The 21986-nt window shown below is 41.8% G+C and overlaps 2 protein-coding genes across 4 annotated transcripts; one reads left to right on the plus strand and one right to left on the minus strand.

Moving 5' to 3' along the window:
• Positions 1 to 15: 15 nt before the first annotated feature.
• myo19 (myosin XIX) lies at positions 16 to 17614 on the minus strand. 2 transcript variants are annotated; one of them, XM_018731354.2, is made up of 24 exons: positions 17328 to 17614; positions 13868 to 14015; positions 13101 to 13249; positions 12003 to 12116; positions 11540 to 11672; positions 11383 to 11452; positions 11122 to 11224; positions 10726 to 10822; positions 10228 to 10304; positions 10031 to 10121; positions 9415 to 9583; positions 8501 to 8574; positions 8261 to 8382; positions 8057 to 8170; positions 7752 to 7928; positions 6565 to 6705; positions 6334 to 6441; positions 5782 to 5852; positions 5531 to 5610; positions 4441 to 4601; positions 4214 to 4343; positions 2985 to 3070; positions 2563 to 2883; positions 16 to 1471 (listed from the first exon to the last, which is right to left on the minus strand). In XM_018731354.2, the coding sequence occupies exons 1-24, from the start codon at positions 17475 to 17477 to the stop codon at positions 1358 to 1360; spliced, it is 3000 nt and encodes a 999-aa protein (XP_018586870.2). In that variant the 5' UTR covers positions 17478 to 17614; the 3' UTR covers positions 16 to 1357. The 2 variants fall into 2 exon arrangements, with proteins under 2 accessions (XP_018586870.2, XP_018586871.1); XM_018731355.2 differs by lacking the exons at positions 16 to 1471; positions 2563 to 2883; positions 2985 to 3070; positions 4214 to 4343 and adding an exon at positions 5162 to 5218 and having other exon boundaries at positions 4524 to 4601.
• A 336-nt stretch (positions 17615 to 17950) lies between these two features.
• pigw (phosphatidylinositol glycan anchor biosynthesis, class W) lies at positions 17951 to 20244 on the plus strand. 2 transcript variants are annotated; one of them, XM_018731048.2, is made up of 3 exons: positions 17951 to 18182; positions 18401 to 18458; positions 18655 to 20244. In XM_018731048.2, the coding sequence occupies exon 3, from the start codon at positions 18662 to 18664 to the stop codon at positions 20156 to 20158; it is 1497 nt and encodes a 498-aa protein (XP_018586564.1). In that variant the 5' UTR covers positions 17951 to 18182; positions 18401 to 18458; positions 18655 to 18661; the 3' UTR covers positions 20159 to 20244. The 2 variants fall into 2 exon arrangements, with proteins under 2 accessions (XP_018586564.1, XP_018586565.1); XM_018731049.2 differs by lacking the exons at positions 17951 to 18182; positions 18401 to 18458 and adding an exon at positions 18193 to 18325.
• Positions 20245 to 21986: the final 1742 nt, after the last annotated feature.

Here is a 21986-nt window from a genome sequence, read left to right on the forward strand (position 1 = left end):
GTTCTGAGAGTTTAAAATGAACAAGGTGACAGGGTCCGAAGAAGATATGGTGATGACAGCTATAGTCTGACTGAATCTTGCGTTCTTCTGAAAATTTATTTTTTGCAATCACTAAGTATTCCAGTGTTTTGTGGTAAAGATGTGAAAGTGTTGTGTATGGTGCCATTGAACTGCACATATCTAGTAAGTTGTGAATGTTACAAAATAGGCTTAGTGTGATAGTGAAACTTGAAACAGAAAAACACTGCACACAAATGGTTAAAATTAATTTATCAATAGGAATAGCTCTGACAATTAATAGCAAAATACAATAACTAGCAATGGCAGCCCATAAGAGCATTTACATGTATTTAGTGTCCTTTATAGCAGCTTTATAAATCTGTCTTAGCAGCAGCTGTTTTTGGTGTAGCCAAACATTGGTATTTTTAGCACATTTAGTTTGGTTTTCAATAACAACACCCATTCAGAAAATGTCTTATTCTAGAAACAGGTTGAGAATTATGGGTAGGCTAACAAGAGTGCTCTAGAAGCATTACAAGTGACGAGTAATAATGCAGTTCTGCATTGTTGTAGTGGAAGCACATCCACTAAATGGTTGTCAGTTCATTTTACCTGAAATTTGCTTCCAGCGTGTTGCAGCAAGTTAGCATTCGAGAACATGAAATGGCACAAAGCTTTTCTTCCCCTATAAATCACAACTACGAGGACGATGTGCAGTTGTCCGTTACTTAAATTAACGTACTAGTTGCTTTATTCCTGTGGTATCATCTTTCCAGTCTTCAGCATTGCAGCAGCAAGGCAACAGCTGTCAAAGTTTGCCCCACAAAAGCACAGTACGTACCACCTGGAGCTATGAGTAGTAAAAACGCCCAGGGAGGTCTAAATCTTAAACTTCATATTCAAAATTAGTGTTTTAACCCCAAATATACATATGTAACTAATAACTATGATTGCACTAGATGTTTCTCCATTACCCAATAGTGCTTTCTGGTTTAAAACCACATTCATTTCTGTGTTGTTGATATTGCGCTTTCTTTAAAGTCCTTGATTGTACCAATTATGCATTGTAGTACAACGCAAAAGAAGAAGCAATTTACAGTTTAAAAAAATCCAACTAATCAACTAAAATACAGAAACGGGAGACGGGTATAAATAAGGCTTACGGTACTTGACGGATAAGTCCCAGAGACGAGGCACTGTAGTGTGGCGGTACGGGCAATCAGCCTGAGGACAACTGAGTAAATACTGATTTAAAGATAAAACATCGAAAGGCAGCTATAGAAGAAGAAAAAAATCTCCTGTGCACATTCATCTTTAAAAAGGTGCAAAGATTCAAGGAAAACATTGAAAGACAAGATTATGTTTTTTCCAGCAAGATCTGGTTGAAGCCAGTAATTCCTCCAGTTTTCCGCCCAGGATACATGTCAGCATACAGAAGCGGAGATCGCTGAAGATGGAGCTTAATAGACTCCTACAATGGAGAAGAGGGGGAGGAGAGTTATGTCATGAAATATCTGAAGAAAACAAAACTCACTCAAAAAGAGAGACCGATATCCAAAACCTATTCATTTACTACCACTTTTCTAATTTACAATTTCCAATATGGGCAGCAGACAGTCGAGCTGTCCCCCCCCCCCCAAAAAAAGACATATTATAATTTCCAACCCCATTTCAAATTAAATCCTGGCAGTACAGTAGTCATATCTTATTTAACCACATCACATTTAACTTAAAGGATGTTCGACTTACGTGGCAACCACTGAAAAATGTGGAAAAACAAGATTTTGATGTATGAATAACCCCTGAGAATGCACTTTACACTAGTTGAGTCAGCTACATGAACTCTGTACCACGTGACTATTCCGTATAATTTAGTTTTTGGTTATATTTTTACTCTTAACAGTAATTAGTGTATTTTATAATCATGTTTATAATTACATGCACTGTAATTATTCTGTGTATTATGGCATCCTATCGCATAAGGTTTATTTGGTGAAGCGCATACAGAATACTTTATACACATTTTTGTGGATTAGAAATGCATTTCAAGTAGTGACTCCATTTATGGCGCAGGTAATAAAGCCAAAAGTACTCTGAAGCTGAAGAACACTGGACAACAGTGTGACCGATCAGTAAACAGCAGTGAATGTTTTGATTTCAATGCATTTTTAAAGTAGCTTATAAAAAGTGTTACACTGCGATGTATGCTTCCAGGATACAGCAGAACACCGCAACCCTGCGCTGGACAAGTACTTATACATCATGGACAGAACAAATAGTGTTTATTGCAGCTTTGTTTAAAGTTTTTACAGAGACTATTCCATTATTAATCCCTGTTAAGCCACTTACAATTATTTATCCCTTTATACAGTTGGGTAATTTTACTAGAGCAATTTAGGGTAAGTACCTTGCTCAAGGATACTATAGCTGGAGGTGGGATTTGAACCAGCAATCTTTGAGTGCAGAGGCAGCGGCTCTAACCACAACACTACCTGTGGCCACTAAAGACTAAAACTCTATTATATAACATAACATAGTTCTGTGGGCACTGGGGTGTCTTACCTGGGGCTGAGCCCTGATCGAGGCCACTCCCTGGTCAAACTGGTTCGTCTCCACCTTGTAGTCGGTGCTCCTGAAGGACAGCTTCAGACAGGTCATCAGGGACACCACCTTCTGGAAGCCGCAAGCCGTCACAGCCACGGTGATGGTGGGGGCCGAGGCCAACGCCAGGCCTAGGGGCCACGACCGCACCATGACGGGCTCCTGGCATGTGGAGAGCTGCACGGAACCCCGCTCCCGAAGGGTGGGATCGTACACGGGTGTCTCCGCCTCGATGTTGGCGACATCGTCCAGTTCTGTCTCAGCCAAGGACTCCACGTGGGCCTGCTCAGGAAAAGTGACGTTAATATATGTATAGTAGCATGTGCACACACACACACATTTCCATAATTGACAGCAAACGGCGACTCAAGGATTTCACTCACTTTCCATTTGCGCCAGCATCTCTGGATGACAGTGGCAGCTCTGCGCCATCTCAGAACTTCTCTTCTGACCAACCACAATCGTACAGCTGAAATAAAAATATATATAGCAGCAGAGTGTAAGTGCACTCTTCTTTACTAGTAATAAAAATATAATGTGATCCTGTACAATGGAAAAAACACCACCACTGCTTATGAAAATATGGACTTTTTTCCAAACAGGCTTAATATTTAGTACAGCTGCATTCTTCTCCGAAGTAATGTAATTTTACATGTACATCAGGTATTTTATTTACTGCCTACAACGCATTTCACTCTCATGCGAACACTACACTTCTTCCAAAACAAAATTAACAGTTTTGAAAGTACGTACTTCCTGCTTCCTGTCACATGGACAGTCTCGACCAATCACAACACTGGTTATGGTAAACCCAACTCAGCTAACAAAAACTTATTTCATACAGACTTTTAGAAATAAACTAGATAAACATAGCAATAGGAACTCGGTTATTTAAACCATATAAACGTCTTGTAACGTGAATACTCTTGATAACTCAATGTTATCATTGCCATGTATAAAAATGACTTCTTATGGTTAATTTTTTTTAGACTACATTTTTAATTTAGCCAATTATTGTTCCCCATAATTAAGAAAAATAGCAATTTCACCCTCTAATCATTTGAACAAATTAGGAATGGGTTCACACTGAAAAAAATTAATGTTCCTCTTTACCCCAGTAAATTCCCACAGGAATCAGGTAAACACTGCATTCTTTACACTGTGGTAACAGTTCTCTAAAGTTCTCTGTCAGTGTTAGTCCCTTCCCTTTGGTCTGTCCTCCACACTTCTGTTCAAATCTGTAACATCACCCATCAGTCAGCTCTTTGAATTAGAATCATGAACTTTGGAAAGAGGTAAGAATGCATCCAGTATATAAAACCGGCCATGACATTTACATTTATTTATTTAGCGGACGCTTTTCTCCAAAGCGACTCCATTAAAAAGTTATAGAGAATATATGGAAGATGAGGACAATCATTGGGATTAACTGGCTGTCTAAGAAAGATATAGGCCCAGCAAGTATGTGAACAGAAGGCCTTTAAATAACATAACCTTCACCTGAACAGTGACAACCACACACTGGATTGAGGTGGACAGCTGATGTCCCTTAGCCAGAGAGACCACTGACCAAGCGTACGCCGCTGGACTTATGTCATCGAGACCAAATTACCAGCTTGGATGCGGGTCGCGGCGTGTATGCGAGCTTCTCGTTTCCTCCAGCAGTGCCGCCGCCAGCAGCACTGGATAGAGAAAGCCTTCGAGGAGCGCTCTCGGTCCCTTTGTCCTTCCAGGAGCTCCAGCTGCGGAGAGGGATGCGATCGATTCAGAGTCTCACATGGAGTCAGTGCGACGGGAGACCGATTCCGCCGCATCCCAGCCCTGTCATGGCGCACCAACCATGGAGTGCGTCATGAACACTTTGGTCCTTCCGCAGTGCACCATGGAGCTGCGCGTCCTTCCCCCGGCGTCGCCACAGGGATCCAGGGAGTGGCGCCGCAGCACCGCATTGAGAATGCGTGTGACCTCACGGAGCAGCGTGTCTTTGTCAACGTCCAGACCTATGGGGGGGACAACGAATGGGCGTTGCGCAACATTACATACCAACCTCGCCCTTCAACACCCAACAGTCCCATCATTAGATGTTTAAAGTAATAAAATTTAAAAAAAAAAAAAAACTTTTGATACGCAAAATATCTCCGCAAAATTATCAGCATAAAATGTTCAAATTAATTAAAATGCACATACTGTACAAATGCTACACAGTCATTCCATCTGATCTGCATCCTCTTCTATAATAACGGTGCCAGTTAAACCACTAGTAACACATTAGACTCATGCTTAAGGCACAACTGTACTGGGCACTACACCAGAAACGTCTATTTATGAAAGGCCACTGACAGAAGAAAGAAAAGAAATTAAGATTGAACGAAAAAAAAATCCAGATTATTGACATGTCTTAAAAACAAAGGCTGTAAAATGTCAATGTAACTGTGAAGACATCACTTGTTTTGGTCACTGGTTGAAGAAGAAAAAAAAAAATATCACCAAGCATGCTTCACATGTGGTATAAATAGCAGGAAATGTAAACATTTATGCGAATTCTGAGTTCAAAACCTACTTCTTCATAGCCATAGAGAGAAGGGGAGGAGCGGAAGACAGGAATGACAGGGCAAAACTGTAGTAAGGGGAGCAACAGGAAAAGAAAGAAAATCAGGAAAACGGAGAGCACTGCGCTTCAACAAACATACTTACTGACATTCGAGAAAGAATTCATAATTGGCGATGGCAACCGAGTTAGCATAAATTTTCCTCCTCAACTGCGGTGCAAATGTTCGCCTTATTATTTTATTGTTACTATTGTAATCGCACAGCTAAAACTTATTCGTACTGAAATATAGTTTGACTCTTTCATACAGTTGCATAATGTATTTGTGTTTATATCCAAAAAAGAAAAAAACTCAGTTAATGTGAGATAAACCACACCTACCATTTTCACCCCTTGACCGATGGAACATTTTGGAGTTAACGATGAGCCCATAACGTTGGAGGAAACATAGGTAAGGAATCCTAAAGAGGGTGTAGGTGGTAAAGAAAGGATTTATTCATAACATCAGTCCAAACCTGAAGAAATATTGAACAGCATCAGAATCATTATAATATAAACAAAACATAAGATGATGGTAAAGGATCCAGCGCTAGAGTCTATTCTTCGAGTCCCACACAGCTGTTGTGCTTTACCTTATAGGAAATCCTGCTGCACTGATATTGATGGTTTCCACAATACCGCAAGCTTCCAGCTGATTTATAACCTGAAGAATGCCAAGAAAAAAAAAAAAAAAAGCTCTTAGTGCCATTGGATGACGGCGCATCTGGGATATTCGGATTTTCTTTTTTGCAATTAAAAATAAATTGTTTCCATTTTATTTACCCATTTGTATATTTTCTACATGGCTTTACGCCATTGTTCTGGACTTCTACCATACTGACTGTCTTTTGCAGACCGTTGTCTTTCCATGCATTTCTAATGTATAAAAAGCACGACGTAAATGCATTATTATTATTATTATTATTATTACTACTACTACTATTATTACTCATAATACGAGGAGCAGCTAAACTGCTTTGGGCTTGTCGTGGCTACAGCAAACATGAATTACAATCAGACAATAGATAAAGAGGATATTTTTAAACTAATGAGGTGCACACCCTCCTAGCTAACATGAACCCTGGTTCGTGGGAGCCATCCAATCTGAGCATGTATTAAAAACAAAAGCCGCGTATGTCACGGACCTCCTCCTTCTTAAACGTCAGGGGTCGGCAGTCTGGGTTGGGCTTGATGCATCTGGTGTAGTGGGGGGTGGTGCTGTGCAAGATCTTCATCAAGCTCTCCAGCGAGTTCTGCGAAGAGACGGCGCAACGTCGTCGTCAAAAATCATCCGCTTAAGAGCCCCGGTTACTGAAAGACGTCAGATGCCGTACGCTCGGAGAGAGTCGATCAAGAACGCTAGAGGCAGTTCTCGCCTTAAATTTGGAGACGACGGTGACGACTTTGCTGGGGCCCCTGCCACTACTGTCCTCGGTGCTGTGCTCAGTAAAGAAGCTTTGAAGCAAGGAATCCTGGGACTGTTGAAGCAGGTGTACTAGCTCAGGGGGTACAGGGTCCTGGAGTGAAAGAAGACATAAGTGAAAGTCAGCAGGGACAGCTCAGCAACGCAGGGGACAGAGCTTTGTAGGAGAACTGATGGTGTCCCCCATGAAAAGGCCAAAAAGTACAGTCATCCCCCAAGACATGAGCACTCATTTCACAAGAACTCAAACTACGAAGAGTTTCCCTTAACACCCCAAATCTGCGAGACGTTTCTTCACATTCACGAGGACCAAATTTGGATTTTGCCCCAACACGCCGTCGTCTTCTCAGTTATCGCTCGTCTCGTGTTACACCGAGTTCTCGCCCTCCATCAGCCCTCGTGTGCCAGTGTCACCTCTTATAGCGTCAGCGATCGTGTCCCCCGTTTGGACTGTCCAAACCACGTCAACCTCTGCGCTTAGTGTCGCTTCATTTTCATCGTTTTCATCGGAGGTTCAATTAGTACATAAATAATGAGTATCGTATGTATGTGCCATTCATTTTAGGAGCATTAAGTTTATGGTAAATAAGAGGTATGAAAGAGCTGAACAAGTGCGGCTAAACAGCCATACAGAGTAAACAGAGTAATTAATCAGAATCTGATGTATTTGGCCAAGCATGCACACACATATAAGAAATTTGGTTTCGGTTCACAACGGCTCATAGTGTAGAGTAGACAAGACATATACATGCATACATACATACATACACACATACAGTACGTACATACAACCAGTGCAAAGATGCGTTGACGCAACCAGAGAATAAGAGAAAATAACGAGGAATGTAATAAATGAGTGAGGAAATAAGAAAGATGCATGGAAACGGCCTTGTTATGTTGTGTTATGATAACTAATGTCAACTTTTGCAGTAATTGTTCTCATTTTAATGGTGTTTTACTACAAATCAGTGTCAGTTTTGGGGCTTGGGAACGCTTGCAAATTTTTACTGCTGAAAAAAGGGTACTTATGTCTGCAATTTACGAGAATCCATAGAATCCTACGTCTTTTTTTTCAGGACAATATTATCCTTGGGGGAGACAGCAGGCGGCACAAGGAGCTGCGCCATCTTCCTATCCTACCTTATTTTTCTCCATCATGCCTTCGATCTGGTAGCTCACTTTGCCAGCATAGTGTAGTACGGTGAAGTCTGGTTGCCTGCTGAACTTGTCCCAACTCACACAGGCGTTGCTGGAGAGCTCCTTCTCGAGCCGCATGCGGAACTGCTTGGCGTCCGAGGGGCGGTTCAGCCGACATTCCTAAGGGGGGTAAAAAAAAAAAAAAAAAAAAAGACAAAGGATATAGAGCACAAGAAAAATATATGCGCCCTCTGCTAAGTTTGACGGCGTCAAACGGTGTAACCACATGGTGTGAGCCAACATCAAACCTCATTGAGGAGAGAGAAGACACCGGCAGGGCTGCCCTCGATCAGATCCAAGCAGCTCTGATTGTCCTGGTACTGGATGAAGGACCAGGCGAGGCCCTCTGACACATAATCCTCCTGCGGCGAAGACAACGGAAGTGGACGCGAAGGGTCAGGAGGGGTCAGGAAGCAGGCAAAGGCTCTGCACCCAGAGCGTTCGTCCCGTACCTGTTGTGCTTTCAAGTAATGAGCCACGAAGTGCTGCTGCAGCTTCTCATTGGCGTAGTTGATGCACAGCTGTTCCAAGTTGTTCGACGTGAAGCATTCAAAGCCGTAGACATCCAGAAGACCTGCCCAGAGGATCACCGAAAGAGGATTTAGGCACCAGGCCCGAGGGCGGGTCACGGGGCGCGACCTTCTCTTTAACGTGCTCGAGTACGAGTTTGTCTCTGGAGAGGGGTCCTTTACCTATGAAGTTGCACCAGCGGGACGTGTCTGCGCACATGCTTTTGTTGATGCAGGCCACCAGCCAGTCGAAAACGCTGCGCACACAGAGAACGAGAGAAAATTACAGACCATCGCAGCTTACATAACGACACGTTTTGCATCAGTGCGGGTGAAGAAATCCACCTCCTCCGTTAAGCGCGAGTGTCGGCGTTCCTCTTGTCTACCAGATGCCGTTTACTCTACATTCAGTTTACAAAACTGTATGTTCGTGTACTTAGAAATGGAAATGACACAAAGACCCCATTTAAAGGGTTATTTTGTTTATGCTGGGACAAGCGGTTTCAGTGTGTGTGTGGTTTCACCATGTAACACACAGACAGTATTTGTGGGGTGAGAATGAAAACCTTCTCCTCTTGCCTGAGTTCTACTGATTAAACCATTCATGTATGTGCAGCCTTCAAGACAATAAATAAAAATACAGAACACATGCAGTACAACTCGGCATTCACTTTTATACCCGAGTCCTTTTCACGTGTGTATTTGTGTTTCGTTCATTCATTCATTCATTCAAAGATTTATTTCATTTTATTTTTGTCTTCGTTTTTATTTAGTTGCTTATTGTTACTTTATGTTGTTTGGGATTTGGTTTGATACAAAACGAAGTAATATACCCTTATTTCCCTCTGTATCATTCATCATGTTTTATCCTCCATAAAATCTCAAAATAAAATTTAGATACTGGGTATATTTTTAAATAAATACATATAGTATATATTAATAAAGATAAATATACACACACACACTGTACATTCATACATATATAGAAACATATGTATATGGTTTGGGGGTTTGAAGTGTTTCATTGTAATACTTTAATGAGAACACATTGAGCAAAGGGTTGATTTTGGGTTGGGCTGATGTTCTAAAGACTCAACTGAGCATAGATGAGCTTAGCCAGGCAGTCTCTGCGAACGCTGCACTCGGCCTGCGAGCAGGGCTTCAGCACCACGCTCTGTTTACCGGCCCGAAGGCTCCGCAGCCTCAGGCAGGCCTCCAGCTCCTCCGACGGGACCCCGAGCAGGTCTGCAGTGTTCTGCAGGAAACCTGTTTGGGGGAACACGTGCAAGGTCACCAACCTCGGAAGAATCACGTTTTCCATTTCAGAAAAATCACAACTTCCCATATGAAAATTAAGGAAACGTGACTTGAGCTGCAACTGGACTCAAGTCACCCACCACACTGGCTGACACATCTAGAAAGGTGCTGGGGAGAGAAAAAAAAACCACAATTTTAAAAACAATGATCAGGAGTTCCTTGGATCACCTTTCTGACCTCTGAGAAAAAGGAAACTTTAATATAAAAAACCCAAGTGGGTTACTGCAAAGGACTGATATAACAAACCTGGACAGCCTAGCACGTTGCATCACGCATCTCTCACACACACACACACACACACACACACACACACACAGTGTATTACCCCCTCTGCATAAGTACATGGCGTCAATGCAGTGAACACGTAAGGGCCAGGAGGAGATTACACAGGCTTACCTCTGGATTGTTCCTTGAGTTTACAAGGCTGGGACTCGTCATCCGACGGGCAAAAGATTACGTTCCCCAGATTAAGCAGACCTGCTAATATCTGGTCATGACCAGAGGCAAGGAAGAGAAACACAATAACTTACAGTACGTGTTAAAGATCGCTTGTTTTTTAATGACACATATCGAAAACGCCATATTCGGTTTACCCGGAATATCTGACCCTGTACATCCACATCAATGCCCAGGTGCTCCAAGGCATGTTTTGTTTCTTGAAAACAGTCCTCTGTAAAACAGAAAAAAATAAAAATAAAAATGTTATATATGTATATGCGCGCGCGCACACACACACACACACACACACACACACACACACACAGAATGAAATACCAGATGACAGCAGAGTGGGTAGGACTACATGTGGCTTTCCACTCTAAAAGGTCCTGCTTCACACCCTCCTCCTGCTATAAAATCCTTGAATCACTACAGTAAAACAGCTGTATAAATGTGTAAATCACAGAAGTTTATCTTACCCTGTAAGTCACCTTGGAAAAAGATGTGAGCTAAATTAAGGTTAATGACATGGCGTTGGCAATAAAAGAAAGACTCGGTATCGGACACAATGGCTCCTTTATGCATCTGCAACTGAAAGTGAGACTCCTGCTGACTTTATAATCAACTTCTTTCATAGCATAACTATGTCAAACCTTCAAGGGTTTTGTCAGCATTTGGCAACCAGTTGAACTGCCGGTCGCATTGCATCTTCCACTCCAGTCTTTGTTCCTCTGTGGCGCCCTTCATCATCTAAACACAGAACAAGAGAGAAAAACAGAGAACACTAAATTCACAGAGATACCTACCCAGGAGTGCCTTCAGGCTCAATATGGCCAGCAGGTGGCGTAGTGCTTAGAGCTGCCAACTTTGGTTTGCGCCCCAATTTCAGCAGCAGTACCCTTAAGCAAAGTACTTTGAACTGATACAGTAGCAACTGGCCAAAAGAAGTAAATCACTGTAAGTGGATTAACAAGGGAAACAGCTTTGGAGAAAAGTGTGAGATAAATTAATACATGTATAAGTGTTCTGCATGTGAGCCATTTGCTTGCCTGGTAAAATATGTGGAAATTCCTTTCATTAGCAGCCTGGAAAGCCACTCTGGTTTTCTCCAAGAGATACGTTTGAACGGATGCTCCAACCAACAGCTGTGACCTGAACAACAAACAGCAATGAATGAATGGATGGATGGATAAAGAAACACAAATGAATGAATGAACAAACAAGCCAACAAAACACGTGTCATCGTCAATAAAATTATTTCGAAGAGCACCACCACTGAATTTTCACTGAGTAACATGAATGGGACACACCTGTCCAACTGGAGCTGGATGTATTTTCCAAACCGGCTGCTGTTGTTATTCCTTAAGGTGGAGGCATTACCTGTAAGGAGAGCACAGGGTGAGCTGGCACCTGTAGCAGAACCTGCACACGAGACGGACGGACACTTGACCATTTCCGATTCCTCACCAAAAGCCTCCATGATGGGATTCGAGTCCAACACCCTCCGCTCTATCCTCTCCACTGTGTCCTGGCACTTCTGGGAGGATGATGGTGCTGCGATCGTTGCGTAGTACTTCATCAGACAACGGGACGTCCATGTCTGGGGGTAGGGGGGGCGGGCAAAGTTTTTTCGGTATTTTTTTTTTTTTTTAAACACATCTCTCACATTAACTTCACCCTGGTAAAATGTAAGCCACAAGGCATGGAAGAATGATGGATGCTAAATTTCTGTCTCATCTTGCGAAACACACAATTCTGACCTTTTTTCTCCCCGATACTGATATAAAGTGATCAAGGATGATCAAACCCTCTCTCGGGAGAGTCAATTAAGTGAAGGAGTAAAGAGGGAGGGGGAAAAAAAAAAAAAAAAAGACATGTCCACCTCTCTGTTAAACCATAAGAGTTGGTATCATGGTAAAATGTGAGATACCTTTCCAGCACCACTCTCCCCGCTGACCACCAGAGACTGGTTTGTTGGCTCCACTTGACCCTGGACATTTCTGTATGCCTCCTCAGCCACAATGAAGATGTGGGGCTTGAACTCCTAGGCAAGAAACAGAAGAGCCACTCAGTGACGATACATGAACAGTCAAATCACATCAAATCAGAGCTTCAGGTGTATGAAACAAGATGTATGTCAGCGTTGGTCATTTCTTATATCAGTTTTTATGAAAAATAAATCAGATTTATTATTCAGATTACACTTTTTTTAAAAAGAAAAATCTTGATCATTGCCTGTAACTGTTTATTTTAATAGCAATGTTGCCAAAGTATGTCTTCTTTCTGAAAAATTTTTAAATTGTTTAAAATGATTAAATTTCAATTGTTAAAAGGGATGTCATTGATGAAGAATCCGTGGCTGCTGCCAACCAGCTTCTTTCTGCCACTGCATCCTCTTCAGTCGTACAGGGCGTCTTTAGCGCATATGGACTTGTCCAGCCTAAGCTTAGGAAGAGGCTTGGCACAGAAAATGTGGCCAAACGTGCATTTCTTTTCAAGGCCCAAAAAAAGAACAATGAGCTGGGTGAGCCGTCAGTAACCCGCACTACTCTAGTTAAACTGTTGGTATCTGCGAATGAAGGACTATAATATAATCGTTATACAAAAGTTGTAGTGTAATTTCATTTTTTGACATGTTATAAGCTGACTTGTGCATTAAACACTGCGCTTTAGTTATCACAGAATCCTCGTTAATTCCCAAGAAACTCATAAAATTAACGGATTAAATGACATTCAAGTACTTTGTTCTGATCCTTTCCTGTAATTTATAGCTGTTTTCAAGTGCTTCTAGATATGCTGCCAAATAAACCTTTTAAGATTTGACATATTGGAAAAAAGAGTGGGGAGGAAAAAGAAGAAAAAAAAAAAAAGAAGACAATTTAAATCAATGATTTGTTTTTAAAGAAAAAAAATCATGTGATTTAAATGATGATTTAAACCGGCTTGATGTAAATCGACTAATCCTGCCGTAGGTTATGTCATCACGAGCACCACTGATACTGCTGCCTTGAGCACAGGAGCATCGTACCTGCGGCTGCGGGGCGCAGTGGTATTCCTTCATCACGTCCAGGGAGTACAGGTGAGGAATGGGCTGGAAGGGGTTCAGGGCCACCAGCGTGCAGCCGGCATGGGTGTAAAACACCTTTGCAGAATACCTCGCTTGCAAGCATTTCAAAACTGCGCCATGAGAACATGGGGAAAATTAGATTTGCCAAACAATGACTCTGCCAGGTGCCTCTTTGCAGGACGTCCTCTCCTATCTGTTATGCATTCATGACTTCTGAGTCAACAGCTACTTTTCAGAAGTAGGCGTAGCACAGCATTGACCTCCCTTTCACTTGGCATGAGACTCCAGAGTGAGGAGGGATCGATTTGTAAACTCAAACAGAAGTGGTTCACTAAACAGGGTGGCACAACGAGCAGCACTGCGTTCTCACAGGGCCTGGGTGGCGTAAGAGAACGTGGGCTCGATCCCTGCTCAGCCTATGTTCTCCCCGTGTCTGCTCTGGTTTCCTCCCACAGTCCAAAGACATGCTGTTCAGGTTCCACCATAGTGTGTGAGTGACAGAGAGAGTGTGTGTGTGTTCCACTGATGTATGGATGAGTGACCCAGTGTAAGTAGTGTATCTAGCAGTGTAAGTCACCGCGGTGAATAAGGTGTGTGGGCTGGTAACACTACATAGAGTTCATTGGAAGCCACTTTGGAGAAACGGCCTCAATAAATGTCCTTCTCCATAAATGGATTAACTGAATCTCTTTTTCATCTGGTAGTCAAATCGTTAAAGAAATTTTTACCTGTACTAGGGGTCACAGGGCTGACTTTGGTTAAATCGTCGTAGGTGTGCAGCTCGTCTTCGTTGATGAGGAACGCTTTGACCTCTTCCTCCAGCGAGGCGTCGAGAGACTGGCACGAAGACTGTGCCGTCTGCTGTGCTCCGTTCGCCTGTACGGCACATCGCAGGTTCAGAACAATAAGTTAACAGGAACCGGGTGACTTTGGAGAAGATGCAAAACCATCCGTTGCCATTTAGGTTTCAGTTCTAAAAGACTTTGTGTTATTAGGGCACTGAACATTGTACAATTTGGACTTTGTCGGTTCCGTACGGGTCAACAGGCACCTCAATGGATTATGTATCTGGGACAGAGCTGTGCTGTTGTACCGTTAAGAATCCAAAGTTCTCCATCAGAACTGCCGAGGCAAAATACAGCTTTACTCCTTCATACAAGTAGGCCATTTAAAAAAAATAAATAAATAAAAAACAAAACTGTTGGCCAAGCAATTTAAACAGTTACATTTATCTCACACTTTTGCCCTAAAGTGACATACGGGGTCGAGCTACTTAAAATGATTTATGCGTATACAGGTGGCCCCCGATTTATGACGGGGTTACGTTCCCCGAAACCCATCAAAAGTCGAAAATATGAAAAGTTGAAGATGCATCTAATACACACCTCTGCGTGACAGGCTGGGAGATGCGGATCGCTGCCGCTGCCCAGAATCGGCAAATTGGAGCAATTTATGGCTAGTACCTTGATCAAGAGGTTCGGACCTGTGGCCTTAAGATACAAGCTTAACTACTATGCTGCCTGCTGCATTATGGCAAAATGGATCAAATAAATCCAAAGTCATTTATTCATCCAGCTTATGATTTTTATGAACTTTACAAGGATTCACCCATTTATACAGCAGGGTGTGAACTCCGGATTAAAAGTTTGGTCTAGGGCACCACATTGGATTTGGTCAGGAATCATTCCGACTGCAAGTCGGGAGCCGTAAACACAAAGCTAGCGTTTGCCTTTTTAACATTACAAACATTTAAGAGAGTTATTCGTGTTTACGCCGGCGCACCGATGTTTCCGGCACGCGTCGGAGCACGGTAACAGGTTCCGCCTGACTCCACGGAAAAACTTTTATCTCCTGCGTGACACAGCTCACCTTGACCTAAGCTTATGCGTTTCAGATTATTGCTCAGCTGCAGAGAGCAACCTGGATACAGAGGAGCTTTTCTAAACACCAGCAATGCGGAAACATGTTTTAGGTTAAAATGCAGTAAGGCCGGGGGCGCGGGGGCGCGGTGGCGCAGTGGGTTGGACGGGTCCTGCTCTCTGGTGGGTCTGGGGTTCGAGTCCCACTTGGGGTGCCTTGCGAGAGACTGGCATCCCGTCCTGGGTGTCCCCCCCTTTCCTCCAGCCTTGTACCCTGTGTTGCCGGGTTAGGCTCCAGCTCCTCGCAACCCCATATGGGACAAGCGGTTCAGACAGTGTGTGTGTGTTAAGGCCAAAGTTGGCACCATTTAACATCTAGAGAAGCGTAGCCTCCTTATTCCAGACAAGACTCACATCCACGTTGATGGTCTAGGTATGTAAAGTTAACGTGGCATTCGCAAAAAACGAGATAAACTAGGAAAATTTTTATCGATAACAATTTTCCTAGATAATTCTACAATATGCTGCTCTAGGGTGTTTCGATAAGTGCAAAGAGCTCTTTGTCCCGACAGGAGCGCAGGCTGCTGGAACACGTCACGCAGGCAGTGGGAGAGCCAGGAAACTGGCTATTTTTGTACTCCATCTGCTGAGTGTGCAACACACTGTCTATTACCATCCAAAAAAAAAAAAATAAAAAAAAAATTAAAAAAAATAAAAAGCAACACCCCATTCATGAATTTACACACAACGATATGTATTTTTTTTTTCGGCCTCACGTGTAAAGTCACTGAGAGTAACAGATTCATTTTTTTCATAACTTGTTTTATAAAGAAAATGTTTCCCTGCAATTATCTGCTTTGTTCCAAAAACATGAGCGCAAAGGAGCCATTATTTCCTTAACTACCAGTTTGGGTAAAATCAAACGGTGAAGAGCTTTGGCATTCTTTTCTCAATATTTCCAGTCTTTTTTATTAAATTGAAGCAGACCCCCCATTATGGGTCTCTATGGCATATGTAAAGCAATTAAAAAAATTTTTTTTAAAATCCACCTATTCGGTAAATGAGGGTCCACGTACATAATGTTCATTCAAACGGCACAATAACCAACCGTACATTCAGCATATCATAGATGCTTTTGAAATCAAAACATTACTCATGTGCCTACACTACAGTTATTCTTAGATGTTTTCTTTAGGAAGGCTATAAATTTACAAATCCAGGATTACTCTCATTCGGACAACAGCAATGACCTGAAAACCCATATGGTTTTGTGATGTCTGGAACTTAATTAGCTTACCAAATGTCAAATGTTGGTTCCATAAGTAAGGTAATCAAGGAAAAATAAATCCTGGCAACATTGTCAATATGGTTATGTTAATATGTCAAACACTTTGCTTTAGACAAGTCAAGACATTTAACAAAAGGTGCATGAAGTCAAACCCATAATGCTTTACTCATACTCTATGGAGTGAACCAAAGCCATGAAACGACAGCACCCTCTGTGACATGAATGCTTCATTATGGATGTGTGAAGAAATGCGCAACTTGGAGTCCCTAGCAGGTAAAGGAAGAGGACCTGGAGAATAATCTCTGGGCAGATTATGATGTACATTCAGGCGACTGCTGTCTGTGACAAGCGGATTAACAGTGACTGATAATGAGATGGACATGTGGACTAATGGATGGACGGATGGATGGATGGATGGATGGATGGGTGGATGGATGGGTGGATGACAGCTGGATGAAAGATGGAAGCAGGCAAGAGTAGACAGGTGGAGGATGTGTGTGTGAATGTCATACGGACTGAGAAACAAACAGATGAATAAGTATTAAGGATGGATGGATGGATGGATGGATGGATGGATGATTGATGAGCAGAGGAACAGACAGATAGCTGGACTGATAGGGCAGATGGGCTGAATGAATGAATGAATGAATGAATGAACTGATAGGGCAGATGGACTGACTGACTGAATGAACATTGATTGATGGATGGATGGATGGATGGATGGATGGATGGATGGACAGGTACATTGCCTTTGCTGCATTACTTCCCCCCTCTGGTTCTTGACACGTGTTTCAATGTCCTCAGTTACACTGGTGTTTACCATAAACAAAGCAAATGACAGTAACATCACTGAAACTGATCATGATGTGATGCATTTTTCGAGCTTTTAGAAAAAACAAGGACTCAGGACAGGTCAGGGGCGAGGTTACACCCCGTTTAAAATTTTAGCCGCTACACAAAGAAAGCAAATAAAGTTATAACTAACTGTAAAGTGTAAACTGACAAAGATATTTTATGGATAAAAATAAAAGGAAGCGGTACCTTTACGACGACGTCGTGTTGCTTCGCAGGCTGTCGCTGTCGTCCTTCCTTCGCCGCCGAGCTCGAGGAGACCCGCTCCCTGTCCCGAACACATGATGATGCCCCGACCACGGCGCCCTTGTCCCGGAGCTCCTTCTTCACACCGGCCATCTCACTGTGTAGAGCAGAGCTAAACACCCATATCTGTTCCTCGTCGGAAGAAATAAAGTCCTTCTTCTGAAGGACGGAAAATAACCTCCCCGCACCGCACACTATTCCCGGCTGCTGGAATACATGTGAAATACGAGACCGCTTACCGCGGTGACAAATCGACACGCCCACGTTGTGACGTCACTCCCAAACGCCCCTGTTTTCAATTTGACAAATCAGAACACGCCGAGCTTTAACGTCACTTAGACACGCCCACATATTCAGAAGTACTATTCGGACCCTCCTACTGTGTGACTGTATTTAAAAACGCCCTTGTCAGTTTTGCAAATCAGGTGCCTTCTTCTATTCGTAACATCGCTCGGAAACGCCCCTTATCAGAATGTGACAAATCAGGACTGTCTACTTTACGTCACCAAAAACTGGGCCAATCGTGTACGATCTATTTCTTACGTCATTCGGAAACGCCACTGTTTTAACGCGGAAGAGCGCTTGAAAAATTTGCTAGGATTAGCGTGCGGTTTCTTTTTTTTTGTGTGAGAAATATAAAACAACTGATGAAATTGTTATTTGAAATAAAAGTGCAGCTGTGCACTTCTGAATGTAGATAATTTGTATTAATGTCATAATAGCAACATTTTTACAGGGGACAGAACTAGCCTTAATGTCGCAAAATTCAGCGTCTTCCTGCTGCAAATTACACTTACGGTAAATTGACTTGTGAAAATTGTATTTGTTTCTGTGTAGAACTCAGATTATAATTTTGTTACTATTGTTAACTGAGAAGGTTTGAATGTGTACTTAAATCGCAAGTCACCTAACGTTTTCTTTACAAGACGCTTTAGTAATAGGTAGGTTGACTTTTATTCACATGATAAAGCGTTTGAATCATCATGCTTTTTTTTTTTTTTTTTGTTAAATTCCAGGCTTCCCTTTCCGGCTTCCGTCCTGAGGTTTCTGGGTAACTAGGACCAAGTTACCTAGGTACTTTTATATAGCCATACTTTGGATAGTTTTTTTTGGTTATTCTTTACATTTTCTTATTGTTTATTTATTAAATGGTTTCAAATGGTAACCTCTGTTGTACCTTATTAGTTATGACTGACTTGAAGTAAATTTTGCCAGTGCCAGTTGTCTTTTTTACTGTAGAAAATTCATTCCTTTTTTATTCTCTCGTCAGGAACGAAATGTCTCAGAGGGAACTTAAAGAGGCATTTGTCAGCAACCTGAATGGGACCAGCCTGGCTGAGATCTCACTGGGATCTGTGCTTGCTCCACTGTGTCTCATCAGCAGAGGACTGCTTTTGATTGTGTATCACCTCAACAAAGGGGTTCTTCCGCTTTCTGGGAATCTGCACCTTCTTATGGACTTTGCCGTTCTGATTCTGCCCCTTGTCCTGTCGTGCACAATACTGAGTGATGTCCTCCTCCTCGTCATTATGAGCCTGGCAGCAATTAATGCCAGTTTAGTGTTCTATGTTTACTACAACAAAAAGCAGAATGCTCGCACACCCTTCTGTGATGTCATGAAGAATTTCTTGCAAGTCAAGTTGAAGGCCCATCCCATCCCTTTTGTGACTTCCTTCCGAGTTCTCGTCAATGTGAAAACTGCTATTAGTATTCTTGCGGTGGACTTCAGCGTGTTTCCCAGACGTTACGCAAAAACCGAAACCTACGGCACAGGGGTCATGGATTTTGGCGTGGGAGCCTACATTTTTGCAAATTCTCTGGTTTGTCCAGAAGCACGGGGAAAGGATGCACGGACGTCTAATTTCGGCTACGTGTTCAAGCAAGCGTCATCTGTTTGGCCTTTGTTTTTGCTTGGAATGGCAAGGTTGATCAGTGTCAAAGCAACAGGTTACCATGAGCATGTCTCAGAGTATGGAGTGCACTGGAATTTCTTTTTTACACTGGCTATAGTCCGAGTGGTCGCCTCTGTGTTTCTGGCTATATTCCCAGTAAACAAGTCATGGATCTTGGCAGTTATTATTGGCGGACTTTATCAGTTCACTCTTGAAACAACTGAACTGAAGTCATTCATTATTCAAGAAAGTGACAGAACTGTTGGATTCTTACATGCCAACAAAGAGGGTGTATTTTCAGTTATAGGTTACATAGCTATTTATATGGCTGGAGTTCAGGTGGGCCTTTATGTGATGCAAATAAGAACAGTGGTTAGAGACTGGATCGGAGTGACATGTAACCTTCTTCTAGCAAGTTTTATTTTATTTGCAACGCTGTATGTTTGTCAAACCTTTGTAGAACCGGTCTCTCGCAGGATGGCGAATCTTTCATTCTGTGTTTGGACCATAGCCCAGTCTCTGTTTTTCCTTTCCTGTATGAGCATTGCTGATCTTACAGTTGCTTTTTCCAAAAAGGTATCAAATTGTGCGCTGGTACCCTCCTCGTGGAACCCAGAGATCTCTGCCAATTCTCAAAACTTAGCCAATGACAGAAAAGTGAAGAAGGAAACTGGGGGACTTTGTCTCATTCAAGCTGTGAACAGAAATCAGCTATTATTTTTCATGTTGGCAAATGTTGTGACGGGTGTGACCAATGTACTAGTAAATACAGTCAGTAGCAGTGATTTAGTGTCAGTTTGTGTACTTATTTTATACATGTTTGTAAATTGTTGTATCATATATATTTTACACCGTAGAGAAATTTCTGTGAAGTTCTGGTAACACTATAATAATGCAATGAGAAGTGTGCAAATGATGTGAGTCTAAATAATTTTCAACCGCATGGGTCATGTAATAAACAATTCTGTTTCCAGTGTACTGTGTTCATTATTTTTAATGAAACTTTGAGTTCAGTTGTCTGGTGTATTGGTTGACACCAGCTTCTCAAATTACAAACCTAATTGGGACCAGAAGTCTGTTCTGAACTTGATTTACTGAAAATAAAAAAAGTAATTTTCACAATGTCCTAATCAATCCCAACAATTGTTTCATCTCATAAGCATGTGTAATGTTTTTCAGTTTAAACTTTATCATCTGCACATAATTCAGATTAAATTGATTGATTTAGGGATTAGGTTTTGTAAAAGTCCCAGACAATGCTATAATATATAAAAATACTTCCAAGATTTTACTTAAACATTATTTAACTCAAGTTGCATTCAAACTAGTTGCATTCAGACAACTGAACTGAAGACTTTGTCATTGTACTGCTGTGCAATACAATGATTTCTTCAAATTTAATAGACTAAGATGGCTCAAAATAAAAATGTCTTGCCTTTACAAGCTCATCAAATGCAGATTGTTGAGAATTTTCTCCCTTAAATATGGGACACAACAGGAGCTCGAACGATGGATGTGAGTTGACTCATCAGTCCCAAACTTCTGTTCTGTGGACATTTTGTAAAACATATAAGAAAATACAGTAAAAAATGCATCTGAATAATATGAATATTTGTAATAGGGATACACTTGTGTTCAACATTTTATTGAATATGGAAAAAGCTAAACAGGGGTTCAATACAAGGAACTGCAATAAAATGCCTGTTTAAGGAAGGTGCTTCACCTGACTTTTTCTGGTAATACATCAAGTTAAAATTGTATTTTACTTTTGATAAAACAGTCATGTGAGTAAGAAAATCATTAATTGTCTTCTCTTGTTGAAATCTGTTCTTTTCTCTCTCACGGTCTTGGCTCCAGCAGGAACATTTCTTTCGATAGAAGTATCAGCAAAGTAATACAATAATTACAAAAAGCATTTTCATTGGAAAAAATAATAATGACAAATTCAACACCTTTAGACAAAACGAAAAAAAGTATTTATAGCCTGATGGAAGTATATATATAGAAAAGCGTATGCTAAGTGAATAAATGCAATATAGTTTATACAAATATGTAATACATAATTTTATGTAACAATCATAAGGAACCTAGGCTTTGTGTTTAAAAAAAAAACTATTTTTGAAACAGCAACGTCAAAAAAAAAAACTAAATTAAGTATGAAATCAGCACTTAAGACAATCATCTTACTTAAAAAAAATCTCACACTTAATTTTTATGGGTTTGACAGCAGTTTAACAAATTGTAAAAAAATGTAACAGTAAATATTTGCTCAGTATTTATACATTAGCATAGACTACAGCTTTTATAACACTTTTTAAATATCACTTGCCGTAAAGGTGTGTTTAATTTCTTAAAAATCTGAAAATATCGAATGCTGGGATTTAAGCGTATTCTTGCTTATTATCCAGTGTTATTCATATCCCAGAGCGGAAGTAAAGCGCAGTAAATCACTGTACGGCCTAATGAGTGAAAAGCAGCCGCCAGCCCTGTCGCACGCGCCCGTTTGAATTTCCCACCCTTCGCACGCACACACACACACACACATTTTCAGAACCGCTTGTCCCTTACGGGGTCACGGGGAACCGGAGCCTACCCGGCAACACAGGGCGTAAGGCCAGAGGGGGAAGGGGACACACCCAGGACGGGACGCCAGTCCGTCACAAGGCACCCCAAGCGGGACTCGAACCCCAGACCCACCGGAGAGTAGGAC

This window comes from Scleropages formosus, chromosome 25, assembly GCF_900964775.1.
Source record: "Scleropages formosus chromosome 25, fSclFor1.1, whole genome shotgun sequence".
Lineage (NCBI taxonomy): Eukaryota > Metazoa > Chordata > Actinopteri > Osteoglossiformes > Osteoglossidae > Scleropages > Scleropages formosus.